The 24,398-nt window shown below is 36.5% G+C and overlaps 5 protein-coding genes across 7 annotated transcripts; 3 read left to right on the plus strand and 2 right to left on the minus strand.

Moving 5' to 3' along the window:
• Positions 1-752: 752 nt before the first annotated feature.
• On the plus strand, positions 753-4,455 carry LOC143206992 (mucosa-associated lymphoid tissue lymphoma translocation protein 1). 2 transcript variants are annotated; one of them, XM_076419950.1, is made up of 11 exons: positions 757-1,834; positions 1,990-2,153; positions 2,214-2,400; positions 2,483-2,747; positions 2,831-2,923; positions 3,000-3,225; positions 3,289-3,472; positions 3,542-3,756; positions 3,829-3,927; positions 4,002-4,249; positions 4,319-4,455. In XM_076419950.1, exons 1-11 carry the CDS (start codon positions 1,689-1,691, stop codon positions 4,421-4,423), a joined length of 1,932 nt encoding a protein of 643 aa, XP_076276065.1. In that variant the 5' UTR covers positions 757-1,688; the 3' UTR covers positions 4,424-4,455. The 2 variants fall into 2 exon arrangements, with proteins under 2 accessions (XP_076276063.1, XP_076276065.1); XM_076419948.1 differs by having other exon boundaries at positions 753-1,834; positions 3,289-3,756.
• On the minus strand, positions 4,425-24,396 carry LOC143206995 (m-AAA protease-interacting protein 1, mitochondrial). Of its 2 annotated transcripts, none has more exons than XM_076419954.1 (4): positions 24,011-24,396; positions 5,379-5,580; positions 4,681-4,898; positions 4,425-4,614 (listed from the first exon to the last, which is right to left on the minus strand). In XM_076419954.1, exons 1-4 carry the CDS (start codon positions 24,044-24,046, stop codon positions 4,609-4,611), a joined length of 462 nt encoding a protein of 153 aa, XP_076276069.1. In that variant the 5' UTR covers positions 24,047-24,396; the 3' UTR covers positions 4,425-4,608. The 2 variants fall into 2 exon arrangements, with proteins under 2 accessions (XP_076276069.1, XP_076276068.1); XM_076419953.1 differs by lacking the exon at positions 24,011-24,396 and adding an exon at positions 5,979-6,688.
• Positions 8,337-15,074, plus strand: Oseg6 (intraflagellar transport protein Oseg6). Its single transcript, XM_076419938.1, has 20 exons — positions 8,337-8,517; positions 8,691-9,070; positions 9,440-9,650; positions 9,731-9,843; positions 9,911-10,328; positions 10,398-10,631; positions 10,707-10,832; positions 11,066-11,363; positions 11,423-11,621; positions 11,681-11,778; positions 11,849-12,131; positions 12,197-12,425; positions 12,511-12,763; positions 12,820-13,280; positions 13,354-13,450; positions 13,508-13,714; positions 13,785-14,071; positions 14,299-14,375; positions 14,457-14,573; positions 14,685-15,074. Exons 1-20 carry the CDS (start codon positions 8,503-8,505, stop codon positions 14,692-14,694), a joined length of 4,113 nt encoding a protein of 1,370 aa, XP_076276053.1. The 5' UTR covers positions 8,337-8,502; the 3' UTR covers positions 14,695-15,074.
• Positions 16,633-18,616, plus strand: Msbp (membrane steroid binding protein). Its single transcript, XM_076419955.1, has 3 exons — positions 16,633-17,164; positions 18,092-18,238; positions 18,324-18,616. The coding sequence occupies exons 1-3, from the start codon at positions 16,831-16,833 to the stop codon at positions 18,491-18,493; spliced, it is 651 nt and encodes a 216-aa protein (XP_076276070.1). The 5' UTR covers positions 16,633-16,830; the 3' UTR covers positions 18,494-18,616.
• Positions 20,015-24,001, minus strand: LOC143206997 (uncharacterized). The gene is made up of 2 exons (XM_076419956.1): positions 22,132-24,001; positions 20,015-22,070 (listed from the first exon to the last, which is right to left on the minus strand). Exons 1-2 carry the CDS (start codon positions 22,588-22,590, stop codon positions 22,014-22,016), a joined length of 516 nt encoding a protein of 171 aa, XP_076276071.1. The 5' UTR covers positions 22,591-24,001; the 3' UTR covers positions 20,015-22,013.
• Positions 24,397-24,398: the final 2 nt, after the last annotated feature.

Raw genomic sequence — 24,398 nt, forward strand, 5'->3', positions numbered from 1 at the left:
CTTGTCCATGCTAAAGATGATGTAGGAGCTGATCCAGGCTAAGTACTAGACTAGGGGGCAGCACTATATGGGCACGGCCAAAACCCGGGCGTGAGCACTCTCATATACTCTCTGATACAGGCCGCGCAGTCTATCTCTATAAGTCTATGGCTTGTCCCAGCCGTTCCGCGTGCGGTCGGTAAAATAGATCGAACACTCGCGAAGCATGCTGTATTCTAGAGGCGAACTACCGTCGCATTTCTACACAAGCGTAAATAACTCTTGTTGGAACTCTACGCGCCTTAGACCATTTAACTTATAGACCCGACTTCAGATAACATGCCTTGTTCCAAGATTGCATCGTCTACCAGATAACGGTTGTGGGCGAAGTGCTTATTTTATTACTCGTACATTTTTACTTTACTCTTCGTATTTTAAATAGTGCTAACTCATTTTCTCACTTATAATTTGATAATATGAAATCTGTATTTGTTTCCTCACAACTTACTTTATTTAAAAAGAAGAATAATAAGAACAATATATATATATATACTTGAACTATATATATATATATATATATATATATATGTATTAATGCATAAATATACTCGTATACTTCGCTTTTATACATAGACATATAGATGTATATATATGTCTATGCTTTTATATTGCTATCCACCATTTTGAATTATCTTGTGACGTGACTTGTGGGCAGATACTACGTTATCTTGGAACACTCAAGTCCTATACCTATGCCGGGTCTATAAGTATATGTGGTCTAAGATTGATATCAGGGCTTGTAACGGATCCAAAAATAACTGCTTCAAAATGTTCAAAAATCGAAATGGATGTTGTAACAGTTTCAAAAACCTGGTTGATGTTTCTGGACGTCAGAGGGATGAAGAGACAGCGTGCGAAAAATGGAAACGCCGACAAACGCGGCAATATTTGAAATGTCAAATATTCATAAATTAAATATTACTCGAAAAGTTATTTCTATCATTTTGGTATGTTCGTATAAATTAGAAATGAATTTTATGTTCATTTTTTAACCTTACAAACATAAAAAGGGATCTCTGACTTTTCCGGGGTGTTCCTAAAAGTTAGCCTGTTTCGCCTATTTATCTGTTTCCTGTTCCACACGGCACACGGTAGATGAAAGAGATAAAATATCCGCGATAATAGAAAGCAGCCTCTACAAGTGATGATGTTTTCTTTGTTCCATTCTTTTTCCATAAAATACGATTATTTCCCAGCCATCCTTATCAGAAACGAACTATAAATTTGATTTACGAAACGGAGAATTGTTACGTAATTAACTTTCACAATTATTCTGCACCCGTCTATTCATGTCCTGATTTTTTAAAAAGAAAAATTAGAGACAATGTTTCAAAATGTTAAATATAAGAACATAAATGTACTTAATATTAAATATTCACTCCTGTATGCTTTATATACATACAAAAAAGTAATTTCATTGTAATTGATACTTATTATTCGATCGTACACATCTACTGTATCGATCGAGAAGAATATATTATTGACACATATATTTCTGAATCATGCTAAACTGAGACTATGCTTATTTTGTACTTTCCTTGTACGCGACGAGGAAAGTTGAAACGATGACCACAGAATATTCTTTGAGAGAACCTGCAGAGAAGTAATCTTCCAATTACATAAATACAATGCGCGTTTAACATTTAACAATGTTAACAATGACACCGTTCGACCAAAACGCGACTATTGAATGTTTACCTACGAATATATATAAAGACTTAATTAACGCACTCGATAAAGATACAGCATGGATAACATTAGCGAACCATGTAGCCGAACAACTTCAATATTCATGGTAATAATTATTTCTGTAGTTCACAGGTAAAACTTCATAAGTCATATTTTGAAAAATTTCAATGACCTGTGTTGTTTTACATTTCGTAGCAATAAAACTTTGTCGAATAGCAATAGTCAATAATTTCAATGTTTTCTATAATTTTGGATCCACAGTACCTTGTGGGTACAGTCTTTGAAGGAAACGAGAGTACCGCACCAGACTCCAGGAGAAAGATTGCTTTTCGAATTAAATATTAAAATGTGCACTATCGAGATGTTGCGTATATTGTTAGATGATTGCGGACTCCATAACGTCCTATCTATTATATCTGATCCAGGTACAGTTTCAAGAGTTTAAACATTTTTTAACATTAGAAATGAATGCTATTCATCTTTAGAACCTCTGCAAATTACTACGCACCCAATGGAGCAGACTGGAACCAATATATTAAACATACCATTCGGACGTCATCTTAGATTATTTTGTAAAGCAGTGGGAATGCCACCTCCGAGCTACTCGTGGTACCATCAAAATATGCCACTGCAACACTGCACTTCCACAGATCTAGACATTGCCATTGTTAGGTATATCATCTTCGTGTTCTTAAGGCTTAGACTCTAAGTAGTCTTCGACTGCGTAGCAAATCTGATTCCATATATTTCAAAGTGTTTCCCAAGCAGGAGAATATAAATGTAAAGTGTCCCAAATTAGACACGACGGAATTCTTGTATCTACTTTGACTTCGAACTCTGTGTATGTGCAAATCTGTTCTGTACCTGTTACAATAGAGGAACAACCACACCCAGTCTTGGAAGTTAAAGAGGGAGAAGATTTTACGATATATTGTAAAGCTGGTGGAAATCCAGAGCCACAGTATCAATGGTTCCATGATAATACTAAATTAGAAGGAGAAATTACCAACGTACTGCATGTAAAGAAGCTGATATGTTCATTTGTTTGCTGTATCATACTTGTACTGCATTAGCTCGCATATTCAATCACTTATAATTTCAGATAGAACACTTTAGCTCCAAATATGAAGGGAAATACTACTGTCACGTTTATAACGATGTCAGTGAAGTTTACACAGATAGAGCTGTTATCATGGTAATAGTTATAAATGCGTGTCAAGATTCCTTAATATACTTCAATATATTAATGATTCAATATCGTCATTCAACAGACGCATCTTCCGAAATTAAAAGCAGTTGGAAAAAGAGCTCTGATTATCGTAAATGGGGACTATCATAGTCAAGAATCTCTTCTAACTCCAACGAATGACGGTGCTTATATTGCTGAACTGCTCAAAGAAATCGGTTTCGAGGTGATTTGTCTGAAAGATTTAACGATAACTCAAATGAAAAAGGCAATACAGTTATTTAGCAAACTCTTAGTCAGCGGTGTCTATGGTAAGACGAATACATTTCCAAATACAAGAAACGCAACATGAAACTATTGTTCGGTTCCGACAGGTTTATTCTATTTTGCCGGCCATGGCTTCAAGATGCAAGAGAGTTATATGCTTGCAGTTGACGCTCCGGAAGTATATCTCAGGAAAGATGCTATATGCGAAAGCGAACTACTAGCGTCATTTCTTCAAAACGATCCGGAATTATTGATTGTTATATTAGACATGTGCCAAATATTACCTTCCAAGCAAGTTATCTGTCCTCGTTTCAATCTGTTCTATTGTTTCGCCGTTTCTTTAATAATATATATTTGTAGGGAATTTAATACTGAAATTTATAACGAAGTGCCGACTGTAACCGAATACAAAAGTAAGAAAAATCTTCGAAATTTACTTCAAGCGTATTCAACGTCTGGTCACAGACCTAGTTACGAAAGATTAAACAGTAAATATGGTTTATATATAACTCATCTCAGTAAATATATTACCAAGGATATACCAGTTACAAAATTATTTGAAGAAGTAGGAAAATGTACGTCGATATGCAATTGTACATGGTATATATATTGCGCTTTGTATTAAATGATTATCTTTATAATTCTAGCTATCGACAGTTGTTTCAAAGACGAGGAACGAAATCAAATTCCAATGTTTGCATCCTCCATTACAAAACCATTTCGATTGACCGATGTCGTTTATAACAGTAATTCGAACTCTATTTATGTTACGAACAGATCTCTCTCATTACTTCTATTTTTACATAATAAAATGTTGCAGACAATTATCTGGCTAGTATTAATGATTTCGGTAAACAAACGTTCCAAGTTAACTTTAAAAAAGCAAATATATGTGTGAAAGCTACTATATCGATCATGGAACCTTATTCGAATGTAATCAAAATCGAAGTAGCTAGCTCTCAACATTTGCAAATACGCTTCTTTAATTCTGTCCCTATAGAACGGAACAATTTGTACCAATATCCAAATAAGAACGAATGTTGGATTCACAATCCTCAAACCAACAAGGTAAATATGTGCTCCTCTCTTAAATCCTCATAAGTAATGGTATTCTTTGATAACATTGAACCATTTTAGGGGCCGCTAATCGTTTCTGTATCGAAACAAGGAACAACTCTTGGAGCAACGGAATTGCACATGCAAAATTACACATCTCCTTTACTAAAGTTAATAGGCTGTTAAGTATACATACAATTACGTTTTTATTGTGTATCTTTTAAGAAAGAAAACAATATATATGTGGCTATCATATAGAAATGCAGTTAAATAAAAAGTCTTAAATTTCTTAACAAATACGTACATTTCTGACTCCACATTTCTCTTGCGATCGCAGTAAAACACTACATCAACATGAATCGAGAGGAGGGTCATGACTGAAAAAGAAAAAGGAAAGAGTAATTCTGCACTTTCGAATATCGAATCGGCAATATTTGCCATACCGTAATTGAAAAATGATTGACTACTGTTGCTATCCATGGTCCTCCTATCCCGTTTTTATAATTCCTTTGAAACGTGTAGTTAAACACCATTAGACCCAGCCTTTCTACTCCATTTTCAGTTACAAACATTCTTTTTTCTACATTTTGGGACTCGTCCGAACCTGGCGTACTGGGCAAGTAATAACCCAATTGCGAAATCTCGAGAATAAAATCGCAATCTACAATAAACTCACATAAAATTAAACATATTAAAACCTGATACAGCAGACTCCCTCTTATCCAGTTTGTTGCAGTATTTTTTAGGAAAAATGGGTCTTCACTTTTCCCAATATTTCACTGACTCCAGATTTGACCGACAATAACTTTGCCCAACAACGACTTTAATCGACGACAGTATTATCTGATATTAACATCATTTGACAATAACGTTGACCGACTGCATCGAACTTCTTATAGTGTAATAATTATATTTTATACAAAAGTGAAAGTGTCAGTGCAGAATAGTTAAAGAATAATATACTGTTGTCGACAAAAATCATTGTCAGCCAAAGTTATTGTCTGTAAAATCTGGAGTCGGTAAAAACCTGTGTCACTGATTTTCATGAGACATAGGGACATTAAGAGGGAGTCTACTGTACTATCATTCTTTTGCGGCATGTGTTTAGAAAAGCAATATCTTAATAGCTTAATTGTATTACCTGAAACTCTACCATCTTTGACACCCATACTATAATTGACATACCATGTCAAACTTGCATCGCTTATTGCAATTAATCTCCTCTGTGCACTTGCCAAGCCATCAACTTTCTTCTTTACTATTTCTATTGCAATCTCGTCTACCAGACCGTGCAGGTTTTCATAATTTCGTAAAGTTAATGCCTCCGATATTAGCTTAATCGCCTATAACAAATACAATTTCCTTTACCCGATAGATTTTTCATGAAATAGACATTTGGATAATCATTTCTCATTTAAATTGGCCCTTCTCCGATCATTAACTTTATATTAAATACTACCTTTGTTCCACATTATGGCACACATATTTAAAACTCCTTGTTATTAGCCTTTGTTTATAATTAACATAACTGAATAATTAGGTGGCTGATCTATTTACAGATTGGTACATATGTACAAATAAAGAAAAACTTAGTTGCAATGGGAGTTTACTTGTTTTGTTCGAATATACATAGCAAAAACATCCTGCAATACTTTAAATTATGTAGAATTCAGTAAAGAAATGAAGTGTGTATAATAATATGGGACAGAGGTGATATAATAAATTAGTAAAAGTACCATACATGCTTTGCTCCAGCCGAAAACTCCTGAAGGCTAAACGTTTTGTCAAGAGACTGTCGAACGTACAGGTTAAATAGGATTTGTTTATACCAATAAAAGAATGATGGAAATTTAATAAGCGGAATATTCATTAACGGTGGTAGAAAACAGCTTTCGTTGGTCGCATTACTGAATAGCCGGTTATATGCTCTATAATTCTGGTTTATTAAGCCGCTATAATTTACATTCGCAGAATGTTGTATTACTTTTCTGTCGATTCGAGTTCTACTACTGACAAGGAAGCTCGCGAATTGACGTGCTTGCGAGCGAAGTGCTCGTTTTGTGAACATCAAAGAGAACATTTTGTATAAAATTTCATTTCTGTACAAACCAAGAACCACGTAAATAGATTTTGGTTACCTAACCTATACGATTTGTATACTCTATTTAATGTAATTGTCTGCTCACTATAACTTAACGCATAAATCTATTATTAATTCTAAATATAGAATATTTCGATCAACAGACTTGTATTTTCAAATAAATATATTTGTATACACGATACTTTTAACCAATATTTTTTCTAAAGTAAAACCATTGAGTATACATAATGGTTGGTTACAGAGTTACGTTCAGTTACGTTACAATCACAAAGATCTTGAATCTGTGATATTTAGAAAGAGTTCGCTGTTGCGATACGAACTGGATACGAACAGAGAGATACACACATATATATACCCAGCCAACCAAAAATCTAAATTTGGTCGACCTCCTGTGCGCGCATATGCCGAGCTAGTGTCGACCGTAGGACCAGAGTTTGGACATGGGCATGAGGTCGGCATCAGGTCGGCACGAATCGGCCGAATGTGCCTTTGTGGCAGCACTGTCGCACTGATGTACCGCATGCCGAATATCGTTTTACAGGTGAAACAAACAATTCCAATGCCGCTTTTGCAAAATTCACATGTTTTTCTATAAGCGAGGGTGAAACTAATATCCTAATCGCGATATGGAGCAACAAAAAATGAGTATACACATTCGGAGCTAATATCCCGTACATTACTACCGGGCCGGTATATAAGAGAAATTGGCGAAACTCGGTCGCTTTAAAAGTTGAATATTCTTCTATTGGCCTCGGGCGTCTAGAAAAATCAGATGGACAGTACTTATCGAGTACTGCCATTCGCGCGGAGATGATAAAATCATTTTTATTTATCATCTTTAAAATATAAGTGTATTCAATTAGTTGAAATTGAACTGTAAAGAAAATTGTACGGCAATGCAAATTTTAGATTATGTCTCTTGCAATCGATGCAGACAATTTTTATTTCGCATAAAGATCCGCAGTCTAGGAAAAATAACAAATGTGAGAAATAAATAAAATTTGTATTTTTTTTTCGCCAATTTCTCTTATATACCGGCCCGGTAGTAATGTACGGGATATTAGCTCCGAATGTGTATACTCATTTTTTGTTGCTCCATATCGCGATTAGGATATTAGTTTCACCCTCGCTTATAGAAAAACATGTGAATTTTGCAAAAGCGGCATTGGAATTGTTTGTTTCACCTGTAAAACGATATTCGGCATGCGGTACATCAGTGCGACAGTGCTGCCACAAAGGCACATTCGGCCGATTCGTGCCGACCTGATGCCGACCTCATGCCCATGTCCAAACCCTGGTCCTACGGTCGTCCAAAATTAAGCCAATCGGGACTTGAGCACCTCCGAGCGTAGATTGGACAATGATTTGCCGATCTGTGCCCTAGGCACGGCTTGCCCAAGGCACGCCTGGTTAGCTGGGTATGTATATATATACATGTATGTATGGCAGAACCAGGCAGAACTTCATCGTCTTTCACACAGAACAGAGTGTTATTATTTATATATTTCTGAAGACGACGTTGAACGCAGTGTTTTCGTTAGTATAATTTTAAAAACTTGAAAGTAACACCTGTTTATATACCTGTTCTTAGAATTACTAATGAAAATACGACGTCTCCAGAAGTAAATATATTTAGTTATTATAATAACTAGACTGCGCGGATGTTTATGTAATTTTTAATCAAATAGAATATGTTATTGTCAGTAATAATGGCCTTTTAAATAGATACAAAATTATAGATACAAATTTCTATTTTAATATTTGGAGAAAACTTTTGTTCGCCATAAATGCATAAAGATCCGCAGTCTAATAATAACAGACTATATGAAAGACGATGAAGTTCTTTCATAAGCTAATTATTTCGTTTACTAACTAGCCTTTTCCCTCCGGTTGAAATAATCCAAATCTACCGCCACGATATCGATAAGCGGTGCGATCTATGATCGACCTATCATAACAAAGCGTCAAACAATTTGAAATTGATCGGAAAGGCTATTTAGCCTAAACATAAACAACATGGCAGACAAGACAGACGCAATAATATGCGTAAAAAATAGAAGCTAATGAATCGATAATTCAACTATGCGCCGTCGCAACATTCTTCTATGCGATTAGGTGTTCAGCCTTCACGATTGCACCGATAAAAATTTCTATCCATAAAAGTATGTCGACCGAGAAGGTAGGTTATGTGTTATTCAAACTTTCACAGCGCAACTATTGTCGCGAGTGACATATGAGATTATTATTATTACGAGATCGATCTTTATGTCGACATATTTCAAATCGAAAATGAAACGAGGATAACCTTGTTTAATTCAATGGTACATTCAGTTGTAAAATTGTTGAATGCAGGTATTGTACCAACTGTATCAACCTCATGGTTCTGGTACAGTGTTCATCTCTTGGCGACCCGGTAACAGTACTCATTTAGCAACCACTGGCTATGATTCCTCGGTTGCTATTTTCGATAGGCAAGGCGACCTACAAGAACGTATTCACATTTCTGGTTTGTGCACCGGATTTGGATGGGACTCCGATGGAGATCTGTTAGCTGTTATATCACAAAATTCTTCTACTATCGTATTATGGGATGCAACGACTGGAAAGAAATCTCAAATAGATGCCGGTGTGAGAGATAACTTGACGTGCATAATGTGGGCGAAGAGAACCTGTTTATTAGCTGTAGGAACGCAAAAAGGAAACTTAGTTCTTTACGATCATATAAATGCCAAGTATGTACGCCTTTCTCACAATTAAGGGCATAGTTTCATTTCCAGGATTGTTTTTGTAAGCCTCAGTCACCCTCAAAAGTCCCATATTTTACGTTTACGAGGCATAATTTGCATTATTTAGAAGCATAAAGGATGTAGCTATGAATAATGCTACATCCTTCATAAACGTAAAAGTAGGACTTTTGAGGAAAAGTAGGACTGCAGCCAGCATCGATCTTTCATCTAGCGCTTTTGACTACTGAAAAACCCCATCTTTGAATTATCGAGAAATGAGAAGACACATTCCACATCCTGGAAATGAGTCTACCCCCTTAAGTGTATTGTTGTACATTTTCCGAGCAATAGAATCATTGATTTATCAATTAATAGAAGGACACCAATCCTGGGAAAACATAAAAGACGTATAACGTGTGGTGCTTGGTCTTACGAGGGACTTTTGGCTCTTGCCAGCGAAGACAAAGTTTTAACTATTAGCACAAGCGACGGAGACACACGCCGTGAAATCCCTCTCCAAGGTGATCCATCTGATATTCAGTTCAATGAAATGAAGATGGATCACAGAATTGGGGGTGAAAATACAGTACGATTCTTTTTCAAATTAGTTTGTAAAATATAGCTGGCGCATACGCAAGTTGCTATTAATTTCCTATCGTTCATTAGGTATCTCTTGTTATTAATAAAACCACTTTATTCTTGTACAATATTTTGGATCCAGAGAACCCTATTGAATTAGCTTTCCAAAAACGCTATGGCTCTATTGTCACGTACAAATGGTAAGATCATGCAGTATGGTATCAAAATAAATGAGACTGGATCTTTTTTTAAAATCAACTTTTTCAGGTACGGAGACGGTTATATCTTAGTAGGTTTCGAAACCGGATATTTTACTGCAATTTCGACGCATATAAAGGAAGTAGGGCAAGAGTTAATTCAAGTTAACAACCACAAAGATTCGTTGACCGACTTGGCTATAAGTCAAACGATAGGAAAGATTGCGACGTGCGGTAGTAATACCATAAAGATACATAATATACAGAATCTCGAAGAAACTGAAAAATTAATCACAGTCAGTAACGAAACAGGAATCAGCAAGTTAGAATGGTCCATGGATGGAACCATGATAGCAGCAGTAACTTACTCTGGAAATGTGTTAGTCTATCTGATACAGATTCCAAAACTATCCAGCGTTTGTGGAAATAAAATTGCATTGCTTACTAGTTTAACGGAAGTTGCAGTACACCTTTACACTTTGGACAAGGTACGAACACTGTCGTCGTTAGAAAATACAGACAATAGACATGTATATGTATTTCGAACTACTCAACAGGAAAAGTCGGAGCCCATAATAATTAATACCATCATAGAACCTTCAGTATTAGCAATAGGCCCGATGCATGTAGCAGTGGGTTTAAATAATAGAGCGCTGCTCTGGGACATGTCGGAAAATCCATATGATACAACAGCGCACTTCGAAAGGGACTATCTTGCAACAATAGAGAGCATACGACTGAATGAAACCTACGTCTCGGTTTTGTTCGATGGAAAATTGCAGTTACACTCGGTAACAAGTACATTCAATTCAAACTTAGCACCATAAATCGTTGTTAGATCGAGTGTTAACTCATTGCTATTACAGGTGAAGCCAAACCCATCGCTAACCAAGGAAGGAAAAGACACGAAAATGTTTCCGGATTTAAATGCCTCGGATTGCAGAATAACGTGCCATGCCCTTAGCACAGACTTCTTAGTCTACGGCAATGATGTGAGTCGCTTAACATTCGAATGCCGGATACCGTCATTTTGACTTGCTTAACGAACATGACTTAACAGAACAGTGTTGAATAGCATTGTGTGTTAAAGTCATGCATAAAATCAAATCGTTTGCAATCGAAATGCGCAGTCTAAGTAGGATGGGTTTCCGGGAATGTATAGTGAAAGTACATAATGACCAAAACGTGTATCAAAAACACTAATTTGCATTAATTGTACATTTAGATGGGTCACATAATCTACTTTTGCCTAGAATTTTTCAATCAGTGCACAGAGCACACGCACAACAACGGTATAAAGGAGATCTATTTAGATGCGAATGGGACACAAATGTGTTTTATAGATAATAAATCTGACGCTTACTTGTACAATCCTATGCAAGAGTCTGTTTTACAAATTCTCGATTGTCCGGACTTTATACAAGGAATAATATGGGATCAGAATATCTTGGAACGCAATATATTTGCCGTATACAACAAGAGCATTCTCATTACGTACATATTCGTCAAATATTTCATCGAAGGTAAGCTCGTGAATTCTAACGAATGTTTTAAGACATGTTAAAACACGTTTCGCAAATAGGTACGAAGATCGAGAAGATAAGTACAACGAAGCTGCCATCCGAAACGTTGCCATTATTATTGTACTCTGGCGAGTTAACGTTAAGTTCGATAAGTAATAAATTAATTCAGATCACGTTATCTTCTCACGAGGACGCAGGAAATATTGTAGAACCGGCGAAACTGAAGGAAGTTTTAGAAAATCAAATTTTGTGCAGACGGTAAATATGCTTTTTGTCCATCGATAAATCAAATAAAATAAAAAAAAATAACATTCTAGATTCGAACAAGCGTGGAACACTTGCGAGAAGATTAACGAAAGAGAATCGTGGCTAAAATTGGGGGAGAGCTCGATTGCAAATTTAAATGTCGATTTTGGTAAGTGTTCCTACAGTTTGTATAACTCGTATAAATATACTTGGTACTGAACAATTATTCAAAACTGCAGCGATACGCGTTTATCGAAACATAGAAGACGCCTCGATGGTGTGGGCGTTACAAAGTATGGAGAACATAGACGAATTGCCATTGTTATCTGGTCACGCGTGTATCTTGCTAGGTGACTATAATCAAGCGGAAAAGTTTTTCCTGCAGTCCGCGGAACCGGTGCAAGCATTATATTTAAGAAGAGATTTGATGCAATGGGAACAAGCATTGAACCTAGCGCAAAAGCTGAAACCCGATGAAATTCCTTATATTGCTAGGGAATACGCTCAACAATTGGAATTCACGTAAGCACTTCCTATCCGATACGTACGCGTATCACGTAATTCTATTAAAAACGTGATTACTCTAGGGGAAATTATCCTAAAGCATTATCGAACTACGAACGCGGATTGGTGGAGACAAATAGTTCATCGATTACGACTGTTCATAATCCGCATCATCGCAATTTATGTCTTGCTGGAATTGCTAGAATGTCTATCCGATGCGGTGATAGTAGAAAGGGTGTGAGCATAGCTGTAGACAATGAGAGTTCAAGACAGTTACGAAAGGAATGCGCGGAAATATTCGAATCGATGAAGGTACATGTACAATCAAAATATATGGACACGATATGTATACGTGTACACATGTTTTGCTTGTATGTAAATGTTTCTGCTTTTGTAGCAATTCAACGAAGCCGCACTATTGTATGAGAAAGCCGAGTACTTTGACAAAGCAGCGTCCGCATATATAAAACTGAAGAATTGGCAGAAGGTCGGGCACCTGTTGCCACAGATATCGTCTGCCAAAATTAACGTACAGTATGCTAAAGCGAAGGAAGCCGAGGGCAAATATGAAGAAGCGGCCAGAGCGTACGAAACCGCGAAAGATTTTGAGAACATCATTAGGATTAATCTGGAACATTTGAACAATCCAGGTAATTCGATTGTAGACGTGTTCTCCAGCGAGAAATAATTCTTGAAACATTTACAGCGCGAAGCGTGGAGGTGGTACAACAAACGAAAAGCGTGGAGGGCGCGAAAATGGTGGCGAAATATTTCCAGAAAATGAACGACTACAATTCGGCGATCAAATTCTTAATTCTATCGAATTGCCACGACGAGGCTTTCCAACTGGCCAATCAACACGGAAAGATGGAATTGTATGGAGAAATTTTGATAAACACGATCGACGATGACAACGCGCGGAAGGAAGATTTCAAGAGTTTAGCCATGCACTTTGAGTCTCAGAAGAACAATCACTTAGCGGGAAAGTATTATTTTCACGCGAAAGAATACCAGAAGGCGTTGCGGCATTTGTTGAAAGCTGCTCAATTAATGGCAGACGAGAACGAGGTTCTGTCATTAGCTATTGACACAGTTGCTTCTTCGAAGGATGATAAACTGGCTACTCAAATGATAGATTTCCTATTGGGTGGAGATGGATTGCCAAAGGTAGTTTGATAATTTTTAATCTTTCCTATACAGAGATGTAACAATTGTTAAATATACTTGTATAATTCGATAGGACCCTAAATACCTGTTCCGATTGTACATGGCCAGAAAACAATACAGGGATGCTGCAAAGACAGCAATTATAATAGCAAACGAGGAACAAATTAATGGTGTGTTTCTAATTTACACATATCTGGTATACAGTCTAACAAAACGTTTTTTAACAGGAAATTACAGGAACGCGCACGATGTACTGTTCAGTATGTACCAAGAGTTGAAAAGGAACAAGATTACTATACCGCTGGAGATGCAAAATAATTTAAGACTTTTGCATTCGTACATCCTGGTTAGATTACATGTAAAAAAAAGCGACCACTTGCGCGGCGCTCGTATGTTGATAAGAGTAGCCAACAACATTTCAAAGTTTCCGTCACGTTAGTAGAAACGTATGAAATATTCTGCAACGGGAAAGCTGCTAGAAAATAATATAAATCATTATTTTAGATATTGTTCCAATCTTAACATCTACCGTGATAGAGTGTCAAAGAGCAGGACTAAAGAACGCAGCATTCAATTTTGCTGCCATGCTAATGCGTCCCGAGTATAGGAATCAAATCGATGCTAAGTATAGTAAGAAAATTGAAGCAATCGTTAGGAAACCACCGAGAGCGAAGGATAACGAGGACGAAGAAGAGCCTCTAACTCCGTGTCCATATTGCAAGAGTAAACTTCCCGAGACTGAGATCACCTGTGATAAATGCAAAAACACGATACCCTTTTGTATAGCTACGGTTAGTCTTTTTGCCAATTAGCCCATCACTAAACTGCGGATCTTTATGCATTTACGGCTCCTGAAAATTTTCAAAAAACGGTAGAATATAAAATTCGACAGAGTTTAGTACGATTTTTATTTATTTCAGATCTACAAAGACTAAAACTTGCAAATTGCATAAACATCCGCAGTCTACCCATCAAATAAGTTGCACGCATCTGTATTTAATCATGGTATTATTTATAGGGACGACATATCGTTGAACATGACTTCACAACGTGTCCTCAATGTGATTTCCCTGCCATAAAAAGCGAATTTTTAAGGTACATATATTCGACTTTAAATATATATATATATATATGATTGTCGTAAAATCGCTAAATCAATTTGTTTGATTGCGTTAGAATAATCGAGACCGAAGGAGTATGTCCGATGTGTTCGGAAAAGATAGACGTGAACATGGTCTCCTCCTCTTTAAACATTCATCCCTACCTGGACTTTCAAGACGAGAAAGCTCCATTGTAAGCTTTATCGCTTGCATGTCTACAACGAACTCGAAGCAACGCTTCTAGTTAAATATGTTGTTTTCTTTTTCATGAGAGTACATATATCGTGCATTTTCTATGAACTAGGTGGGTGTAACTCAGTACAAGTGTCTACAATTGTAAGTATTGAATTAGCCTTACGAAACGGTGCCGTCCAATATAAGTACAACGCAATTAAGTACAAGTAGCCTATTACATATACTCTACACGGAGTTGAGCATTAATTGATTAAAATTTGTAATGTTTATGATTCAAAAGAAATTGATCGTGATTAAATCAACGATTGAACAACAAATTTAATCACGAACCTTATTGATAATTACACGCCTACTTCGATTATAATCATAAATCGTTAATCGTGTTAATCGTTGCTCAACTCCAGTTTGCAAATTAACTCTGCAGATCATGTACATGTCAACTAGTGCACGCATATAGGAGTGTAATATGTTGATAGTGTCTTCAATAAACTAGTCTGAAGCAATTATTTGTTGACTCAATTCTACCACTGCTACCGCATCTGAATTAATCAATTTATTATCGTCGGGTATGTTGTTGGCATAACATACTTTGTAGCGGGAGCGGGAGAGGAAGAGAGAAAGAGATCTGTTTCGTAACCTCGATATAACGATATACATTTTATAATTAACTTTCTCTCTGGCCGCGCAAGGTGCGTGTGAATATCGGACTACGATAACTTCTAGATTGTGCGAATCCACAATTTCGTGATAGTTCGCAGTACGAACCGTTATCTGAGAGATAAAAGCGACATCTATATGCCAAACTATAATTGTACTCTATCTACACTAAACTTATCAAGATTCTTGCACACAAACTTACGCTACATGTACGCAAAAAATGACAGCATGGCATGACTTTGAAAAATTGGAATTAAGTGATGACACGTTCGAATTTATTACCGCAGAAGCAAAAGAACCGACGGACTATGTAAAATCCAATTTGTAACACAGTCTCCACGCGACTGTGAAAATCATTAATTCGATTAGATTGATTTAGTTAAATCACTACAATTTCTTGCGGACACAAAATAATAGCTACAATACTATCACGTGGATTACTATACGACAATCTTTAAATTTGTAATTTTTTATTCATCATACTTTAAGCCGAGAATATTAAGAATATGTATGATCAAATCTTGGTCACGCATCTCGTCAAATTGATAAATGGCAACATTAGTATCAAAATTCAGTATCTGCGACGCATGTATAATATTTAATACTTCCTGCAACGATCGCATGCAAAACATTTAACTTTATACGACGTAATGCAAAAAATGCGAAATGTCACAATAGTTTTCGAATTATACAGTTTTTTGCTCGTAGAGTACCCCACTGAGGACGTAAAAGAATTACAGATATATTTGTGTGAGTAGCGCTGTCGCGAAGTAGTGTGGGTCAAAACATACAGTATTCTCCAAAAGAGAATACCTTCTTGCAAAATTTCGAACGCGTCGCATTGAAATTCAGCTTGAAAAGACTGTGATTTCGGAAATTTCTGAATATTTGATTTTTTTTTATAAAATCAGATTTACTCCGATGCTTTTAACTACCGCTTGTAACTACCGTCAAGGCAAATTTAACGATCTTTTATGCCGTGACCTTTGGGTGACCTTAGAAGACCCGAAATTTCTTAATTCAAGGTGATCCAAAGGTCAAAGTATACATCGTGAATATAAGTCAAGCAATCTTGATTTTTTCTCGAAAAAGAACCATTGTTAAGTACATAGTATGTTGAATATGAATATATCGGAGACACCTGAAAAATAATTAAATCTTTAGTAGACACTGAACGTGGCAGTAAATGTACATCCTTTTAAATCAGTGTTTGATCACGTTACACGGGAATCTAGATCTGTAGTGTTATATCGAAGTTGAAACTGCGATGTTTAGCCGATTCATTTCGCCTGATTTGCGACTTGCCACTTCTTCTCGGCGCCACCGGAAATTTTAAACAGCCTATATAATCGCATCGCTGTGGGTATCATGATATGATCAGCGCGGCCAGTGCCGGTACGTCAGTAGTACATGGTTGAGGTTGCGCGCGAGTCGTTTCATCGTAGATCTCGGAAAGTATATAGTTTCGCTGGTTCGAGGGATCGTTTCGAGATTCTTGCCGGAGTTTTGATCGCGTTTCGAGAACACGGTTGACTTTGTTCGAGCCGTGAAAAGCATCGTGTTTCCCAGCGAGGCACGTACATAAACTAGTGGTCAAAATGGCGGAGAAGAATGACTCGCCGGGTTCCGCATCTACTACCATCGACCAGGATGGTCACCAGCTTATATCGAGTTTTATTGCGGAGATCATAAAGAGCCCGATAAATCTTGTCCTTGTCAGCGTGATCACCTTACTGGTATACAAAATTGTTAAAAGCAAGACGAAGACTGAGATGACCGTGCAGCCGACGAAGTCGTTGCCAAAATTGCGTCGCGATTTTACTGTTCAAGAATTGAAGCAGTACGGAGGCACCGGGCCAGACGGACGAATATTGGTCGCTGTCAACGGAAATGTTTACGATTGCACCCGTGGTGGACATTTCTATGGTCCCGGTAAGATTTCCGTTGGTTCCTTTCTTACATCGCAGGACTCGCCCGATATACATACATATATGTAGTTTTTCTTCGTCTTATACGTTTGCATCTGAGCAAGTAATTGCGACTTCTTTTTTGCTACTGTGTTGCCGACCGATTTTTAATTAGCTCACGTTGCAATCGTTGTCGGGCGCCACGCCGCGCCGCTTATCGGCCAATCCAATGATAATGTAGAAATAAATTTACAAGCACCACGGGATCATGATAATCGGCCTCACTACTACTGATTAGATTCCGTAGTTGTTTATGCAATCATGTATATCTTTACAAAGTAATTCACAGAAACTAAACACGTCGACTCGACACAACAGTACATATATATACTCGTATTTAGCTCTGTCGGTAGCTAAATAGATTGAAGAACTGATTACATATATCTTTGTTCACATCCAAGGGGTTATGTAGGATCGTGTGACATTTCGGAAGTCGAAGAATACTCTTTGAACTAGTTTGAACCATTGAAAGTAAAATACAAAAAAGTCAAAGCTTTTGGTACAAGATCATTTTCGAAATACAGATCCCAAAATTTAGTGTACTCTATTTATCCAATCGTTTACAAATTTCGGATTTAACTTTGCTGCATTTTTTCTGCGTTGGTAATATATATAGATTTTTTTTAAATTTTGATTTCTGATCCTAATCCCTTGAGTGTAGGTACAGTCTAAATCAGCGGTTTCCAACCTTGGAGATGCCAAAATTTTTTAATAAAAACTGTTTTTAAAACGTGTCTATATTTATATATCCATTAAAAATATAAGGAAGGAAGGCGTGGAAAAAAAATTTTTCTGCTAGTTGGAAACCGCTGGTCTAGATGCAAACTCGTAGAAAAAATATGTGCAGTCGAAATTATTATTATTATTATTATATGCTATATTGTTATATTAGGTGGTCCATATGAAGCGTTTGGTGGACACGATGCCAGTAGAGGATTGGCGAAATTTTCGTTAATGGTAAGCGACGAATACGATGATCTCAGTGACTTGAATACCACAGAGATGAATTCTGTTAAGGAATGGGAAGAGCAATTTAAAGGTAACTTATTCATTTCTGAAGATATGATATTGTAGATGTTTCTTAAAGTTCAATTTCTTTTCTAATATATTATTTGTTATTTTAGAAAGGTACGATTACGTTGGTAAACTGTTGAAACCTGGCGAAGCACCTACAAATTACTCTGACGAGGAAGATGAAGTTAGTCAACAAGAAGCTGAATCAAAATCAGAACAACAGGAAAGCGGAACAAAGTCTGATAATCAGGGTAGTGAAACAAAGTCCAAGAGTGATTGACCACTTGACGATACATCGATCACAAAACAATTTCAGAAAGATATTGCGCACACACCGTTGCTGAAGAAACTATAAAAAAATTGTGGCTCATGAATATATTTTAGAACACTCAACCGAATATTTTATTACATGATAACGATATTGAAATAAAAAGGCAAAGTGTTATCTTTCGATCGAGTTAAAAGTATGTACTTGTTCAAAAGCGGTGTTACACAAGAAGACTTTCTTTGAATATCCAATTTCTCCAAACAGTACGGATACTTCTATGGTATAATGTTCTTATATGTGTACAAAAGATTTCTAACAAATCCTAAAAGTGGCATTAGGCTTAAGACAGATTTCACCTGTATCCATTCGTTCAAAAATTTTCGTTCTCGTCCATCATTCGTGTTCTGTCACAATAATTTTGGGTACATATACATATGTGTATGTATATATGTATCGGTACCTATGAGGTTTAATAGAATGGAGTTATATTTTACATGCATTTGAAGTTGAATGTTCAGTTAATGCAGTACTTCACGTATTTATTAACGTGATAACAGCATTCAACAATTGTTTGTATAAAGACATTAAGCTTGTGAACAACAAAACAGTACCACCTATTGGAAACTCCAATCCATTTTTATGTAAGTTCTATTTTTGGAAGAAATTCATTGATAATAATACCTATTAAAAACATATACAGACATAGATTAAGCCTGAGAGACCCAATTATACGAAACATTTTTTTATACAAGATTACATTGAAATTCAATTAAAAAGTTTGTAAAGTGTCACACAGTTTTACTAGTCTTTTTTACACAAATAGAAGGGGTGGTATATTCTGTATATCTTACTCTTACATATAATATTAATACGATATTATAAAAATGTTATTGTTTCAACGTTGGGGGCTTCTTAAAAATGACTAATGTTCGCGACATTGTAACAGAACAGATCATTTACTGTGAAGCTATTTATGGAAAGCGTTTTAAATCTGTACAAAGTAACAAGCTTGCATTTATTTGAACGCATATGAACGTATGTTACGTAATTTTAAAACGCTTGCATTCTTCGAGTATCTTAATTATTTTCTGTAATTAAACATATTTCAACAATAATTTAATTAGGTATCGTTTTTGTAATAAACTAATGTATAATTCGTATCCGTTCGGATAAATATATTAAAATTTGATTTTTCTTGAAATGCGTTTTTAAATTGTGTTGTTAGAGAAAGAGCGAGAGAGAAAGGGTATTATTTATTCATTGTATAATAAAAGCGTTTTTAATACAAAAAGTATACAGATTATATAAATATATTTATTACACCATCGATTTATACGAAAAAAAAAAAATTTTATCGCCCTTAAAACAAAGATTAAATGTTTTATTCAAAATTAAAAAACTTTACTTCGCATGCATTATTATTAGAGAAAATATTGGGTAACAAGAATCTTTTGTAAAATCTTTTATGAACATTGTTATGTATAGACAAACAGTCTATGTACTTTTATTTTATTGTACTTTTTATTATTACAGAAGAGCGAGTGGACAGTTTCTGAGGTACAGGTTTGGGTACACATTGCTCCATATTATATACTATATATAATAGCAAACGATAATATGTATTAATCATTGTTAAAGTACTGTTCCTTTCAAACCAGTGGATTTGTCCTACCCTTTCTTTCGTAATGTAATTCAATATTTTAATTATTAAAAACGAAAAATCGATACATATATATAAACATTAAACATTGTTAACGATCTACAGAATATTATATTATTAATGTATAATGATTCTCCTTTTTTATGTGTTGTTAAAAATTTATGTTGTTATAAACTTGATCCTGCTTATTTGTATGTTATAAAACGATATTGTTGCAGAGTAATGATAATAAGAATTTGTAACAATTCTGAATTCAAATACATAAGCGTAGTTCTATGCAGACATAGTTTAAATGGACTGAAAAAAAAGAAACGTTTTTGTACAATAAAAATGGTTTTGTACAGTATTGTTAAAATTTTCTTTTTATATGCCATGTTACAGAAATATTTATCTAAATAAACGAAAGTATTTCAATTGCGCTATAATTACAGAGCCCTTGTACTATGTTGCAGTGGAGTTTGAATGCATACTTTGAACTGCATAGATTAAACTTCGATAAAAGAAAGAATAACGTAAGCATTAGCTATTTCTTAACTCGTGCATAAATTAACTAATTAATTGGCCTAATTTTACAGAAATATGTACACGTTTGAAATTATCGTTCGCGTACGCCGCGAAGTAGAAAGTATATAGCGCTCCTTTTAGGCGCATACTCTAAATAGAGTCACTTTTGATTTATCATAAAAAATCAATGAAACGTTTATCTCAGTCAGCTAGGGTAGACTTGTTCTAAAATAATTAAAGCTCTGAACGATTGAATGCACTCGACCTTGTTGTATGCTATCGTATACATTGAAGTAATTTTAGACGAAATATGAACGTCCTCCTCTGTTATTCAGTCTAAAGTCATTACCACTTAATATTACGTATAATTACAGGAATACACACGGTTTTAAATAGTGTTATGAACAAGATTAACGTTATCCACAACTCGTAAATTGCGAAATCGTAATTCAAGGTATGACGTTGCTTCTTTATCTGATTATAAATTGATAAAAGGACATTAAATAACCACGGACCACCGTTTCGTTCATTTACCCTGAAATGAAACGCGCTTCTGTTTCGAAACAATTTAAATCTATCGGTCGCGAATGTCGCGATACATCATATCCTCCTATTTCGTAAAACAGTAGAAATCGAAATTGTAATAATTACAAATAATACGGGGCGGGATTGTAAGTATCGTATCGACCAGAACGAGATTACGAAAACTGCGTCCGTTATCGTGACAGACGACAACCGTGATATCAGTGACTCAAAGAATGCGTGAAAATAGCTCACTCGGTGTTGTAACGATCAAAATGCAGAACAAAACGCGCGCCGACGCGAGTTTCTTCTTTCGAGCAGATTTTTAAACAGATTAAAACGTATTGGCCTGTGTTCGAGATCGGTCAATGCACCCTTCACGGATATTTTTATTTCCACTCTCGGTCATAGAAGTATACGGCGATCGGTGCGCAGTTTTCTTAGATACCGTAATCTCGTAGTTACCGACTATTTTCTCCCGATATGGAACAACAACGAAAAGATATCTGCCGACATTCCAGTCATTTCTCAGTGTCAAATCTCTGCGACATGAAATCAGAAACGAGAAAGCACAATAGAGAGTAAAACGCGGTGTCGTAGCACTCGAGCATTTTGGTCAGCGAGCAGTTACGTAACACTCGGATAAAGAGTACCAAAACAGATTTTTGCGAATCGCTTCGTAATTACATCTCCCGTGACGTTTTCATTCGTTTCGGTTCACTATAGCGACGATACGTTTGACAGTTGTACACAGACCGGGAATGAATGGTATACTTTCAAGAGAGAAAAAAATGGTAACGATACGAAGAAGTTTACGAGAGAGTCGAAGGTTGTGTCCTAGCGCGATCATCTCGAGTTTGAAGATTCGTGGTCGAAATCGCAAGGCGATCGTATTAATAGATCCTATAAAGAAGCATACATTAGACGTGAACGATAGTTAGGTCCTCAAAGAAGTCGAGATTACATTGTTGCAAGGAAACAACGCGGGACAAGTAACACTCGACAAAGAGTCGCTGTCACTGACATGGCTAGGTGGCTGCTGCCACGCCGTCATCCAGTTCCCGTCCCATTTCCAATACTCCCTCTCACCTCTCGCGTTCACCTCTTTCTTCACACACAATTCCCTGTATCTGACACCATAGTATAGTGGATTCATCGCGCTCGCGCGCGCTCGCCAAACTCGCGACGACGAGACAGAGAGACAGAGACACGATCGTAAAGAGTAACGAAGAAAGCTGTAGGAAAAGGGAGATGGAAGCAAGTTCACGCACAATATGTGCGTGTGATGGGTCGCGTGCCGTTCGCACCTATCCACACGAGTCGGATTCTCTTTCTCGAGGAGAGGACGTTCTGCGCAACGCATTCTCCCCACCTTGCGTGCATTTTTCCTTTTAACCTGTCGATCGAGAGAATCCCTGGCCATCTTGTAACAACATCCCCCTTTTGACACTCTGAACTCCGCGAACGTATCGGCGAACGCGACCAGTCGCGATTTTTGGTCCCGTCTTTATTCCGGGAATATATGTATCAACTAATTACGAACGTAATCGGGTAATAATGATTCACCCTGATCGAAAACAGAAAGCCCTCGTTGATACGGCAAACGTGTGCATTTCAAATATGAATTTTAGCACAAAAACAAGCGGCGCAGGCACGCCAGGAGAATAAAATTGCTTTAGACCGACTCGATTATCGCGACGCGTAAGCCATTTTGGTAACATTCAATCAGTTAACTGTGCTCATTCACGCCTTTAATCAATTTGCTAATCGCACAGCGAAATGTTTCTCGGAGAACAGCATTTGTCTCTGTATTCCTAAAAGCTGACTACATAAATCAGAACAGAAGAACTTCGAAATACCATTACTGATTTCAATTCGAAAAATCGAATAGATCGAAATCGATATGCGAGTATGAATGGAAGTAAGAGTATTTCGCAGGATTTTCATGATTACAATAATAATTCGGTGGCATTACATAATAGAAGACATTTTATCGACCATTTTCACCAAGTGCACATAAATAGTCTGTGCACAACATAATGCAAATAAATAATACAACCTAAAATTTTTAACATAACGATACCACTATTTACAGAAATGTTAGTAAAAAATCTGATGCATTATGTCAATGAGAGTGAGATAAAGTGAAGTAGAATATGCATGTAGAACGAGACCATACACAAAATCTCTACCCCCAAAAATCGAATGATAAATAATATCATATGAAATACCGTTTAAACAATTTCCGGTAACACTAAACGAACGAAAATATGGTATTTTCGCGGTATCCCTCAATTTACGCAAACCACTGTCATCAGACAGCACTGCGAGTACTCGAAACAAAAACTTGATTTGCTGCATACTGTAGAATTTAAAAAAATTGAATACTGCTGAATTTTGATGCTGGCCTGATACAAGAAAAGTTTTGTTCATCCAATATAACTTAGAAATTTGGAAGTGATCGTTGTTACAATACCAATTTGTCATGAAATTTTACAAAATGTAAATTATAAAGTGAACAATCTTCGTTTACAACATATATTTGACAACAATCACACAGTAGCATGAGCCACACTGGGCACGGATTTGATATAAAAAGAGACACCTTCATTTGGTTGACAAAAATTACAGGTGTCGAAAAGATGAGAAAGACAATGTGGCAATTAACGGAGAATTTTATAAATTTGAAGGTACCACGGAAAAAACGTACAATTCTTCGGACCACTCGATCGAACATTTCAACGATCAAGCTGTATTATAAAAGAAATGATAGATCCACGAGAATGAGATGGACTTTTGAAAAAACGTATAGAACTTTGGATAGTTAAAGAAATAAAACTCACATGAATCGCGTGTCTAGTTTTGTCTGTAATTTTCATAGGAAATGAGGCTTAGTTTTCTGGCATTTCACAGTGTCCTAATCCCTGAAACAAAGAAATATCGCGTACCGAATAATAACGATTTCGCCTTTAAGGAGCGTCTCGTGCAACCACTGTACGAGACCGGCCATCATCAAATGGCGGCATCGAAATAAGCCAAGTCCTCGGTTGCTGTTGGGCCGGCGGCGTGACTTCAACGACGGCGTTCGTGGCCTCGCGACGTCTGGTCGAATCAGCGTCGAGCTAGTGGTCACGTGAACGTTTGGGCCAATCGGTGGGCCGGACTAGGGTCACGGCGAGTATACTGAGCCAGTCGGACATTTTCTGACAAGCGTAGAAAAACTTCTCGTCA

The sequence above is a fragment of the Lasioglossum baleicum genome, chromosome 3, assembly GCF_051020765.1.
Source record: "Lasioglossum baleicum chromosome 3, iyLasBale1, whole genome shotgun sequence".
Taxonomy (NCBI): Eukaryota; Metazoa; Arthropoda; class Insecta; order Hymenoptera; family Halictidae; genus Lasioglossum; species Lasioglossum baleicum.

Bases quoted from the DNA above. Each gene is read 5' to 3' on its own strand.
- LOC143206992 (XM_076419948.1), top strand. From the start codon at position 1,689: ATGTTAACAATGACACCGTTCGACCAAAACGCGACTATTGAATGTTTA. The intron at 1,835-1,989 runs GTAATAATTATT...TTGGATCCACAG, and splicing joins GAACAACTTCAATATTCATG to TACCTTGTGGGTACAGTCTT. The intron at 4,250-4,318 runs GTAAATATGTGC...GAACCATTTTAG, and splicing joins ACAATCCTCAAACCAACAAG to GGGCCGCTAATCGTTTCTGT.
- LOC143206995 (XM_076419953.1), bottom strand. From the start codon at position 6,317: ATGTTCTCTTTGATGTTCACAAAACGAGCACTTCGCTCGCAAGCACGT. The intron at 5,581-5,978 runs GTATGGTACTTT...TATTTGTTATAG, and splicing joins TTTCGGCTGGAGCAAAGCAT to GCGATTAAGCTAATATCGGA. The intron at 4,899-5,378 runs GTAATACAATTA...AGTTTATTGTAG, and splicing joins CAAAGATGGTAGAGTTTCAG to ATTGCGATTTTATTCTCGAG.
- Oseg6 (XM_076419938.1), top strand. The intron at 9,844-9,910 runs GTAAGATCATGC...CAACTTTTTCAG, and splicing joins TCTATTGTCACGTACAAATG to GTACGGAGACGGTTATATCT. The intron at 13,281-13,353 runs GTAGTTTGATAA...ATAATTCGATAG, and splicing joins GTGGAGATGGATTGCCAAAG to GACCCTAAATACCTGTTCCG.
- Msbp (XM_076419955.1), top strand. From the start codon at position 16,831: ATGGCGGAGAAGAATGACTCGCCGGGTTCCGCATCTACTACCATCGAC. The intron at 17,165-18,091 runs GTAAGATTTCCG...TTGTTATATTAG, and splicing joins TGGACATTTCTATGGTCCCG to GTGGTCCATATGAAGCGTTT. The intron at 18,239-18,323 runs GTAACTTATTCA...TTGTTATTTTAG, and splicing joins ATGGGAAGAGCAATTTAAAG to AAAGGTACGATTACGTTGGT.
- LOC143206997 (XM_076419956.1), bottom strand. From the start codon at position 22,590: ATGGCCAGGGATTCTCTCGATCGACAGGTTAAAAGGAAAAATGCACGC. The intron at 22,071-22,131 runs GTAATCTCGACT...GCTTCTTTATAG, and splicing joins CGTTGTTTCCTTGCAACAAT to GATCTATTAATACGATCGCC.